Here is a 12632-nt window from a genome sequence, read left to right on the forward strand (position 1 = left end):
TTTCAAAGGGGGAGGCGGGCCTCCACAGGGGGCTCAGTGAATAGAAGAAAGAAAAAATATTTCATTAGTTATTACAAGCAGATCACATAGAATAACCGATGTGTGTGATTTGGTTAAAGATAGTATTGGGAAAGTTTACTGTCTTTCCCAGAGTCAGAAACTAATAATTGCCATACTCTGAAATTATGTAAAACAATAATATTAGGTTATCTTGACTTAATTAAGTGTCTGTGAGATCAAATAACATAATTATGATCCCATAGGTATCCAGGAATTGAGCAAAACTAAGCAGGTAAACTAACATGGTGAGCATAGGTGTCCACTGGGGACGCTGGAGACATGTCTCCACTAGTCTTTGAAAGCATTTATTAAAAAGGTTTTTTTTTTTTACACAATAACAAAACATGCAATGCAATGTACATATAGAAATAAATGCACATCATCCAACAAAGTAACTTAAAGTAAAAAAAAAACAACAAGCTACTGATTACAGCATTAAATTCCATTATATATTTTTTATTTTGAGTTGTCATCTGCCACTTTTGGATTTCCCTTTATATAAATTAAGACACTTCCACCATAAATTGGTGAGGAAGTTTTCTCCAGAATGCAGCAAATTAACTGTTTAATGCTTGAAATCTTCTGGGTGAGGCTATATATTTCAACACTGAACACAGCGTTAAAATATTTTCTGCTCTTGTTCTAGTGAACCCAGTATTGTGCATCGCCACACACCATAATCTGTCTGAGCTCTTATGTCCCCACCACTTTTGAACACAAAGTGACACCCTTGGTGAGGGGCCACCTTTTATCCAGGTTTTGTTTGAGGTGAGGCCCACAGTCTCAGATGGTTAAGACCATATAGTCTGTGGTTTAGCCTGCATAACCCGAGTGATAGCCTCTGTACCAGCTCTTTGACATGTTGGCTCCAGTTGTCCTCAGACCGGCCTGTCCTGCTCCCGCTGAAGGCGCCCTGGCCGCCAGCCAATCGGGGCGGAGCCGGATATGACGTAGATTCTAGCGCAAGGAAGCCCCGGGACTGGCGCGCCAAATTTCAAAGGACTTCCTCCTGGGAGGAAGGGAGGCGAAAAGCTGCACCGAAGTCTGGCAAGCAACGGCGGATAAAATCCTGCAGAAACAATAAAATGTATGTAAACTTGACGAGTTAAACCCGCTGGTTGAGCAGTCGACGGCGTTTTGAGGAGAAACTCACATAAACTCGATGTGAAGCTGAGTTATTATTGTAAGTGGCAGCTTTGACTTTCATTCTGTCCTACAAGGAACTAATGTCAGCTAACTTAGCTTACTCCTGTTTCTGACTGACCGCAGAGCTACGCTTTATCACCTCTCTTATTGAGCTCTTATCTCACCGTTAATCGACGTGTGCTTGAGTAGATGTGAAGATTACACGAGGATAGATGCAGATGTTGCTGCTAAAAGGAGGTTTTGACCTGACAAGCCGATCATTTCGTGTCGGTTATTGTTTCTTGCTTTGTGTCGTGATCCCATGATTTGTCAGTGAGTCTTCGTGCAGACGTGCATGCGGTGCATTACTGCAGCTAGCTGAAGTTAACAAAGTGAAGTTGACAGTTTGTATGATCTGTTGTAAATTTAACATCTATATGTTTCTGCTTCTGTCTGACTTTAGATTAATTTTGAAATGGCAAAACGTGTTTTTGTGCTTTTATGTCGTCTGTAGTAAAGTAAATCAAATTTATAAAGTCTAAACTTGTTTTTTTTTTTTTTTTTTTTTCCAGACACTAAGTAGAGTAATTAAGCAAAAGCCAGTTTTGCTTCAAGGACTTTTCTTTTGTTTTCTTTCAGATCAGACAGTCCTCAGCCGTTACACCCTGTCAGGCTTCCCACCTGTGAGGCAGCTGATGTCAATTGATGTCAGGAGCCTGGGATTTTAATCTCACTCACACACACACACATGCAGGCTCAGATGACAGCTGTTCAAACCTGAACATATTAAACGTCAGAAATCTTAAAGCTAAAAGTCACGGCTGTCAAGTTTTCTGGCAGGTTTACTTTTCAGGGTTTTGCTGTTTACTGCACCCTTTTGAATTAGCAGCACAGCAACACACAGGCTGTCCCCATTACTGAAGCTCTTTATTCTCAAATCCACCGTCTTATAGCCTCCTCTCCATGGGGGTTTGAGGTCTGTTTGAGTTTGAGCTCATAACACTGTGCAGACGCTCAATTCTACACTTCACCAACTTATACAGTTACTCTATATCTTCATTATTTATTCATGTATTCACAGCAGGACACAAGTCATCAGCTTTCCATACTAATGCAAGCATCTGTTGCTACAAGCTGCTGCACCTGCCTGTAACCTTCACAATCAGTGCTTCCACGCCTGTTTTTTAGAATATTTTATCTTGCTTCAATTTAGCTTTATGAAATCAGTCAGCACTCTTTGGTTAAACCCAAATGCATTCACTTTAAGTGCTGTGCACTAGCAAATATTTGCATCACACAATGGAATACAACCTTCTGTAGCTCAGGGCCTGTCACAGATAGGGTTGTGGCCTCTGGGTTGAGCAGGTGAGGGCTTAGCGGTGGCAGACAATCAAACCCTTCAGTCATGCTGTCCGGGGTGCAGCCATGCTTCCAGTTGCTTCGGATCGGTTCGTCAGCTGGAGTCTCGGCGCGGGACCTGTACACGTTCAGGCCGACGCTGAGCCACTCTGTGTTCCGTCTGGGCCGGGCGGCGGAGCTGTGTGACGTCACGCTGGACTCTACGTCGGTGTCCCGAATCCACGCTGAGCTGCATGCAGAGAAGGAGGGGAGCGGAGGTGACGCAGCTGCACAGGAGGAGGGCTGGAGGGTCCACATCAAAGACAGGAGCAGTCATGGTGAGAGCAGGCCTGAGTCACACACACCTACAAGTCAAGATGAGACGCACTCGCACCCCTAGACAGTCATTGTGGGAGAGAGGAAGAAGCAAAGTTACACACCCACTTACAGGAAATCTATGCTTCTACAGGAAAATACACTTTCCCACAGACACAAAGTGCAATTATTTGTGTGTGAGAAATAAAAAATGTAAAACAAGTCTTTGGCCCGCATACCCAGGATTGACAGGAATGCAGATACTAAGTGTTGTAGACTGGTGAAACAGCCTAACGCACATTTTTTGATGTGGGGGTGGCGCACACACACACACACACACACACACACACACACACACAGCCTTCTTCTGAATTACTAGGAGGAATACCAAAACACCTGCAGCCTGACAGGAGCCTAGCCACACAAACCAACACATACACGACTATTAACTGCCCAAACGCAGCTGTAGACATTCACTCAAACACACACATTGGGATCTAATTGCATCGCTGAAACCTCAACTTTTTTGAAAACTTTTTAATTATCTCTCCCACCAGGACTTTTATTTTATCTAAATGGTTTAGAGTTGCAGAATTTTCCCCCGTAATCCTCCCAGTTAGATTTGTTAAAAAAAAAAAAAATCTTCTAAATTGAGTTTGATAGTGATGATAAAGAAGTAATTACAGAGCGTCTTACCTTTTCCTTTGTGAATTGGAGCATGAAGCATGACACCAGCTCTAAATTGATTATATAGAAATGAGAATGAATTCAAACCTACAGAGGAGTGACAAATTAAAGTAAAAGACCTACAGTGTATTATAAAGGGCCACAGCAGCTTCAGTGCTCCTTGGCACACATTCCCCAAATCTGTTTAACTGTACCAAAAGGATAAATGGCGTTCTTCAGGTACATATTCCCTTTTTTGGTGTTTTTTGATTAGGCCAAAGTCAAACACATCTGTCCACCATCTCCCATAGGTGTCCAGTTAGGATGAGGTCTGGTGACTGTGAAGGCGGTAGCACGGGATTCACACTAGGTTGTGTAACCTGTTTGACACATCAACATTTGTCTGATCAGTTATTAATTTTTATCCCTTTTCTTTATTACCAGGATGTCTGTGATCAAAGTATGTTATTAAAATGTCAATAAAAGAATATAGAAAACAATAAGAATAATGTCATGTCAGTCTTGGCAATCGCTTGCAATGTTATCTCAATTTGAATGAAAACTAATATCTGCTTTAACATGAACTGTCAATAACTGACCGGGGATCAGTGTAGGACAACAGGTTTAAAAGCTGCCATAACCAAACATTTCCTCCAAAAAAAAAAAATCTGCCGCCTCCAATGGTTGCACAGAGCTCAGTGAGTCGACAGTATTTTTTTATTTATTTATTTTTGAGCCTTACCTCCTCGACTTATGGGCTCAACTAAGCTGTCAGAAAGTTGAGTAATTGCTTAGTTGGACAGAAAATAAATTAAACGATTGTTTGATAACTGATCAGTCTAGTCCACTGACTTAATTGTAGGGATTTGCTGCTTTTCCTTGTCCAATTCAAAGTCGGACAGAGCAAACAATTTAAAATGTCACCTTGGGCTTTTAGAAATTGTTGTGGAGGAGGATACGAAATTAATCAATAACGAAAAAGTCATTAGTTGCAGGCCAACTTTATAAAGAAATAAGACTTTACAGATATGACTTTTAGACATAGTTTTAAGCACATAGATTATGAGCCAGCAAAAACATATAATTAAGTTTGAAATGCATAGGTATTAAGAAAGTCAACAAAGACTGCTTCTTTCAGTCTCAAGTGGTCATTCACAGCCAAGAGCATTAAATCGATCAGATGTGAATGAAAAACAGGAGTAATAATGAGCAGAATGTTAAAGCAAATTCAATATTAAGAAGTACTTAGTGGGTTTGGGTCTTTATGTAGGTGTCAGGGACATGAGGGAAGTCAGAGATATTAGTCCGATAGTGTTAAGTGAAATCTGAAGTGCGCAGGAAGCAGTACAAGGTGAGGGAGGAGGAGATGAGAGTGTGCGCTGCGTCTTCGCTTAAGGCCGATAGACTGTGTCTGACAGGCTCCGAATCTAAACTGTGCTCTTACTGCCTAATTTTTCAAGTAATTTCACAGTCTGTTACACACATTTTTCATTCCTGCTATTAAAATTACATTTTAGTATTCACTGTGCATTTCTCATTTTGTGCTTTGCTGTCATGGCCATTTGATTGCCTTGTAGCCTTCCAGCTCTTCAATTCTGGGTCCATTTCACAGACTGTTTTACATTTACCCTCAATTCTGGAAGCTGTAAACACATTAATAGTCAACAAATAACTTTATTTTGAGGCTCAGCTTGCTTGATTTATTCTGTCTTGTTTATAGGATGTACATATATTAAAAAGTTATGTTTTGATTTTTCCCCAGGTGACTTTGCCTCCAGCTGCAACTATTGTTTGTTTTTTGTTTTTTTTGTTTTAACTGATCATGTGACTTAGAGGGTTTCCCAGCTTTTCCTGTCTGTGCGGTCGAATGAGTCTCTAAACATCTTTTTGTGGGAGGAGCAACATACGGTGCTTATAGTGAAACATTCTGCAATAGATTTAATTTAAAGAAAATTAATCTTCTTAAATCTTCCTCTTTCTCTTGCATTGCTAGGCACCTGGGTCAATGAGGTCCGACTCCAGCCGGGCATCCTGTGGGAGCTCTCAGACAGCGACACGCTGGTCTTCGGTGGCCAGTCGGCTCCAGGGAGCCCAGAGTTCTACTTCCTCTTCCAGAAGGTCAAAGTTCGTCCGCTAGAATTTGATGCCATCACAATTCCAAAGGTAAACTTTGATTTGACAGAGATAGTTGGGTCTTTACTGCCTGATTCTGCAGAGTTTCAGTTCATTATTACAGATTTCTAATGATGCTTCACATACTGCAGCAAACAGATGAAGTCATAGATTGCACCGTTTCATATCTCTTTTAGTTTGGGATTAAAAATCAAGTCTGGTCTTGTTCTGACTGCTTTGTGAAATATTAGTGTCAGTATGGTTTGCTTCAGCACAATTCAGACTTTCACAGCGGAACAAGGTTTTCCAATATAGCACCATGTTTGCTAAAAACAGTAACCAGTGTGTTAAAAACAACCAACCAAACATTTGAGTTTTTAAAGCTCTTCATCTTCAGAATGAAACAGTTGATTTGCTGTGTGCCACAGTCAGGGTAAGGAAGTCAGATAGAAGAGATGCACTAACCGATGTTGTTTTTTTTATTTATTTTTCATGGGGTTTATTGACAACGAGGAAAATATAGAATGGCACCATTCTTATCCTGTAATTTATTTCCCACTAATGCAGCCATTGTACTATGAGGAACTTTGGTTAAAGTCCAGTTGGCCTGTGAACATGCAATATGTCATGGACAAAGTCGTTAAGGAAGAAAAGGTCAACTTTCAGTGCCATTTTAAAGATATATGATAACATTTTTGTAATTTAATTGAAAAACTTGATCATTTATTAAGTGTAGAAATTGAACAGAAAAAGACAAATATATTAGTGAGGCAAACGTTTTTGAAACAAGTCTGCCAAAGAAACGATACCGGCACCTGATGGATATTTACATTTGACCTTTACAGCATTAACTTCTAATTTATATTTTTATCTTGTCTCCAAGGCGGGCACCTTCTCCTCCGACTTACAAAACCGGATCAGAACCAATCTGGACCGCAAGGTGGCCACCAACCTGGACCTGTCCAAGCTGTCCATCAACCGGGCCACAGTCATCCTCAACTCCATCGGCAGTCTGAGTAAGATGAAGGGCAGCGCCTGGACCTTTAAGAGGAGCCACAGCCACGAGGGAACCGTCTCGGACCCCGGCTCCTCCTCCTCTCCACCTCTGGCCGTGGGCTTCGCCTCTCTGCTCCCTCCCTCCACACCTCCTTCGTTCTCCTCTTCAGCTTCAGTCCCTTCGACAAAGTCCCTCCAGCAGACCTCCAGGAACAGGAGGAAGTCGGCTCACACTGTGCTCCTCGAGGACGACAGCTCAGATGAGCCCAGAAGTCGAGGAGGTAAAGCTCAGCATAATACTTAAAAAAAAAACCCACTGCTGGCTTACTGAGCTTTCTGCAAACGTTGGAGGCTGCTATAAGGAAATGTGTATTTGGAAACTTTTAAAATGTGTTTTCTCCTGAACCCAGGTGAGTTAATGGAAAACAAGCGGTTATAAGTTTTGATGCAGACTGAGAAAATGAATGCAGAAAAATTGATTAATCACAGTTTTCAATGAATCAAAATCTAACAAAGTTAAAACAGCGGAAAAAGAGTAAATGAGTGAAATTGAGAATAATTGGGCAGCACTGCAGTCAGAGTCAAAGTTGTAGTTGGCTATTTAGCAATTTAGAGAAACCAGTCTCGCATACAAAAGCAGGCTTCTAAAAATGGAAATTCAGTGGAAAAAGTAGGGTAGGTGTGATTTCTCTTCTTTACCATATTTTAAATGTTTTGTTCAGCTATAGCAGGAGTCATGGAGGACGGACAGAGAGCGAGGGGGAAGAAGAGGAGGCGGCTCTACAAGTCTGAGTCAGATGGTTTCAACTCTCCTCCTCTGCCGCTTCAGCCCAAGAGCCACAACGACGTCCCGAGGCCGCTGGAGGCCAAGCCCTTCCCCGTTGGCATCAGGACCATTGGCAGTTTCCACGGCGCCATGACGAACAGCAGACTCAACCACCAGCTCATCCAGACATCGTTCACCAACCCTGCTATTCACAAGCAAGAGGTGCAGACGATGCACCGGGTCCAGACGGTGATGCGCGGCAACATCGCAGCTTTCCGCCAACAGAAACCTGCCCACAGTTCTCCTACAGCGCAGAGAGGCAGGCGGAGGGCTCACAGCTCTCCGGTTTTCTCCCCTTTGGTGGTGGGAGGGGAGAACTATAGCCACGCCTCACCTTCAGTGAGGATCCGTACAGAGGAGCGAGGCAGAGTGCAGTTAAATAGATTTCACCATCCAGCAAGGTAAGACGTTTAAAGAGGCATAAATATCTTCGCCACCAACCAAGCCCCTTTTATTTATTTGTAAATGTTTTATGTGATGCGATTATTGCTGCTTTAGAATTCTTCTGAAGGCATAGGTTTGTTTTGTCCCACCTCTACTTGAAGTCTTACACAAAGAGGATTTAAAATTTCACAAAGTTTTTCAAAGCCAGAAGTGTCAAATATGTGAAGAAGAGAAATGCAAATTAACTGAGATATTGATGCCACCTTCCACTTTAAGTGTGATAACAACACATAGTTAATGTCCCACCTTAGTTTTATGTCTGAGACAGTTTTCTAACACAGTTGATCTCAGTGGGTGGATATCTACTGTATAAAAATGGGTTTCATTGTGAACTGATGGCTGATATGACAAGTAATGTAACTGATAAGCTATAAACTATCCTTAAGCAACTTGTCCCTTCCTTTTTTCCCTCTATCTCACCACCTGTTTTCTTTTCTCCTTGCAGCAAGCGACGTGGCCGCCCCAGAAAACACCCTCTCCCTCCCCGGCCTTCTCTGCCCTCTCCATCCTCCTCGTCCTCCTCTTCCACCTCCTCTGCGTCCTCATCCTCCGGCTCCTCCTCTTCCTCCTCTGAGGATGATGACGATGAGGAAGACGAGGAGGTGGCGACCGGGGTGGTGGAGCCCTGCGCGGCGCCGCAGTGTCGGCTGCCCCAGCAGGACACGGTGCAGTGGATCCAGTGCGACGTGTGCGACGCCTGGTACCACATAGACTGTCTGCACATCGACCGCAAGAAGCACGTCGACCCCAACGCTGACTTCCACTGCGGATGTCGCTGATATAACAGCAACCTAGTTTGTGACAGTAAAATAAAATGCTCCAGTTTAGACGTTCAAGTTACCTCACTTTTCTCCCTTAAATGTTTGTCCTTCAGGCGCACTTGTGGAAATCAACAGATTTCATTAAAGACAGGCTACTACTTTTTCTTCTAATGTCCACTGAGCTGTTCTATCTAAGCGTGCAGTGCTTTTCTCTCACCTCAACAGCAACGGGTGACAGCAAGAAAAAGAGTTGCCTTCAGTTTTTACATCCAGATCTTCCCAAGTTTGAGGATTTGTGACCCAACATTCACACAGCTTCATCACAAACGTATTACCCACTCAGTTTCAGGGCTCGGGCTTTGGAGATAGAGGCAGAACTGTAATGAAATGACTCAGGTCGGATTTCATCATGGCTTTTGAATGCCTCGAGAGATGCGATCAGTGCGGGAAAACATGATCAAGTGTTTCTGAGTACGCTCCCACCGAGGCTGTTGTTGACCAGCGGGCAGGCAGCAGCAAGATTAATGAAATGTTGCAGATCAGGCTGCCACAGCAGGAGTCTACAAAGGGCGATTGAGCTTTCTTGATGTGTCAGTGCAGCCACATTGACTGTTTTAGTGATCAGGCCAGCTTTTTAGGGCAGAATAGTGCCTTCAGTGATCCCCTTCCCCCAAGTGATAATAAAAATGTTTTGGTACAGCTTTCCTGGGTGGCAGCTGCTGCCTAGGAGTGGGCGTGTGATGTTTCAAGACAATTAAACTCCAGGAAATGTCAACAGACTTCTATTGTTGCTGCTGATGAGAGGTGCTCTGGGGATGATAATCAAATGTTTGAAGGCACTTCTTGCAGAAGCAGCTGCTGGATTTGGAGGGTGGATGTGTGTACTGTGGGACTGTGTTGTTAAAAGATGTCTGAGTGCAGCCTGGGAGTGTGGCTGCTACTGGTTTGGGGAGATTCATTACCAGTGAAATGTCATGAAATGTTGTCTGCTGATTTCGCAGGATAAACAGAAATGTCATCGTCTCTGCTTGGTGGGTTGAGACTTGATGTCACAGATGATTTTACAGTCTTCTCTTCAGATCAGTCTCCACCTTAAGAGTCTCATCACACTACTGAACTCTTGGGCCAGAGTGGTGTCCTGGGTGAAACGGGCTGAACCTGACTGAACTGTTCTCCACTACTGAACAGTAGATGTTCACGTATGTTTGCTCAAGAGCTGCTTGAGTAAGATCAAATCAAAATGTGGAGCTCCAAATTCTCTCTTAAGCACCTTTCTATTATTTAATTCTGAATTATAACTCTGGTTGGCTCACCTGGACAAAAACTCTCTCTTTGTAATTAGAGGAGTAAACATTTTACCTTCTGGTACACTTGTTCAATCTCTGTAATAGTTCTTATCCAAAGCTCTTTAGAGAATATAGTCTGGGGAGTTTACTTATTTTTTTTTACTTTGGTCATACCACTATGGCAGACCTGCAGTTTTTTGAGTGAGAGGAAAATGGGAGGAAATGTAGAAAGTCTTGAGCAATACATTAGAAAAAAAAAAAAAACTTTAAAAAACTATTTTTTGAACTTGTTAATGGCATGTTATGACTAATGATTGCTTTCTGCAATGTCAAATCAGATTTTCTCCATCTTTGGCTTTACTGAAGCTTAGAGACTGATTACACAGTGACTCTTGTGCTACTTCACTGCCTTCTCTCGGCAGGATGGTTAGCTGCGCTAACTAAATCATTGCTCAAGTAGCTGTTGAGAAGAAAACATCTGATAACTGGGTTGGGTTCAGTTCATTTCCAATCCAAAACAGTGTTTGTGAGATCCATAAACCTGTGTTTAATGTAGTTAATAAATGTAGTGTTGCTAGACATACAGCTCTTAGTTTCACTTGAAATAATTTAATTGACACTTTGAGGTTTTGACAGAATATCACCATGATAACAACCTACACTTTTTAAATTGTATTTAAGGATACGTCACCTCACTGCAGTAATACAAGATCAATTATATAGGAATTAAACTAATAGCCTAATACAATAATACAGATTGTAAGGACCTGTTTGGACCTGTTGAGCAGTTGTTACTGAAATGTAAAAAAAAGAAAAAAAAGTTTGAGTTTTCTGTGTTGATCTTAAGTCTGTTGTATTCTGGTTTTGTATGTCTTAATTGTCTAAATTTATTTTCTTTGCAGTTTCATCTGCCTGTAAAGACGCACATGTTGCATATTGTTTTCGTCTCAAATGTTGAGCTCTAAAGATATTTAAATGTCTGTCTGTTATCCAAGCTTGACTCAAAGAGAAGCGCCATCTTCACCGCATCACTTATTTTGGTTGCAGCGTCATGCTGTGTGCACCTTTTTTCTCCCCTCTTTAAATTTGCGTGCCAAACAGTTGTAAAGGTCTTTTAAAACGATGTTTTCCCAAACTACAGTTACAAATGATCTGCAATGTGCAGCCGGTGAGATACTTTATAATTGGCGAGAAGGTAAATTTGGCAGTGTGATAGAAACTGTAACAACCAGAAACATTGAGAAAAGGCAATTTTCAGTGCAAATTACTACTGAAGCCTCAGCTCATTTAATGTGTCACACAGCTGTTTGTATCCTAAAGTTAAAGATACTGTCAACATTTTGAGGCAATGCAGATGGACAGTTTTAAGAACATCCTGAGGTTGACAGTGGAGCTGCAATAGTTGATTAATAGATTAACCATTTGTAAAAAAAATGTAATCGATTAATTATTTATGTTATTTATTGAGCAAAAAGGCCAAAAATAAGATGAAGAATCTGCTGCTTTTCTGTTATGAATAATTTTAAATTTATTCTCTTTGGGTGTTTTGTTGAACAAAACAAGCCATTTCAAGAGATTATCTGACTGTCGGGGTAATTGTAATTTGTAATTCACAATATTTTGACAGTAGAAATAACTAAAATAACGGACATTTAATCATAATTGAAAATAATTGTTAGCTGCAAACCTGGATTTATAACAGTGAAGCTTCCAATAGCTGATATTTCATCGTGATCAAAATCCACAACACTTCACTTTACGTAACGACAAATAAATGAACAGTCAACTTCATTCATGTTTGACGAATATCAAACTTCCCTGCCATATTTATAAACTGCTGTTGTGATAACGAAACAAGCATCGTCAAAGTCACCAGTTGAACACCAGTTGACTACTGTCTGAAATTTGATAAATCAGCCTTTCATATTGATAACCACATGACTAACAGTTCTTTGCAGAGCTGCAGTATTTGCCATGTGCATTGCCTCAAAGACAAACAACTTACATCCTTTAAGGCCAAGATTGATCATTGCACTGTTGTGATCACGTCACTGTCTCAGTATTTCATTTGTGCCATCTGCAAAAGCAAAACCTATAGAGCCTTCAAGCATTGACAATTTTTACTCAGTTAATTATTCTGTGTAAATAGTGTTAAAATCCCTAAATACTGGACTCTTAAGAAGAAAGCACCTTTAGTAATGAGGTCAGACATCTTTATTCAAAGGAATTGTTTTCTAAATCAGGGCACATTTCATAGATCAGTTTTTCACAAAGCTCCAAAGCAGAGGTTCACAGGACTTTGGTTTTTTTTCTTTCTTTTTTCACACTGCCTTCACTTTAATTATCACATTGAAATGCAGAAACACAGCACAGTTTGACATTGTTGGTTTTGCCGGGTTGTACAGAATTAAACCAATTGTCATACTTCTCTGAGATGCTGTCAGCATCAAAGTTATCAGGGAAGAAATAAAGAATATTCAGAAAATGTATCTTTGCATTGTCTGTTTTATCTTCACAGCTAAACTCTTTTCTGTTCCCGAAGAACATATCCAAAGTCTGTGATTTAAAACACATTTCATTTATTATAGATTCTTACGCATCCAGCTCTAGTCGTGATTGATGAAACATTGATATAAGAAATTTACATTTTGTTTTCCTCCAGTCTTTTGGCAGCAATGTGATAAATCTGGTTATTATTTTCAT

At 41.1% G+C, this 12632-nt stretch overlaps 1 protein-coding gene across 2 annotated transcripts; it reads left to right on the forward strand.

Annotated features, from left to right (window-relative positions):
• Positions 1-1065: 1065 nt before the first annotated feature.
• On the forward strand, positions 1066-12416 carry tcf19l (transcription factor 19 (SC1), like). 2 transcript variants are annotated; one of them, XM_038725149.1, is made up of 6 exons: positions 1066-1243; positions 1825-2861; positions 5498-5667; positions 6500-6893; positions 7335-7839; positions 8328-12416. In XM_038725149.1, exons 2-6 carry the CDS (start codon positions 2591-2593, stop codon positions 8659-8661), a joined length of 1674 nt encoding a protein of 557 aa, XP_038581077.1. In that variant the 5' UTR covers positions 1066-1243; positions 1825-2590; the 3' UTR covers positions 8662-12416. The 2 variants fall into 2 exon arrangements, with proteins under 2 accessions (XP_038581077.1, XP_038581078.1); XM_038725150.1 differs by having other exon boundaries at positions 1067-1147.
• Positions 12417-12632: the final 216 nt, after the last annotated feature.

The sequence above is a fragment of the Micropterus salmoides genome, unplaced genomic scaffold (assembly GCF_014851395.1).
Source record: "Micropterus salmoides isolate LMB-PRFRI ecotype aquatic unplaced genomic scaffold, ASM1485139v1 Ms_hic_scaffold_17, whole genome shotgun sequence".
NCBI lineage: Eukaryota > Metazoa > Chordata > Actinopteri > Centrarchiformes > Centrarchidae > Micropterus > Micropterus salmoides.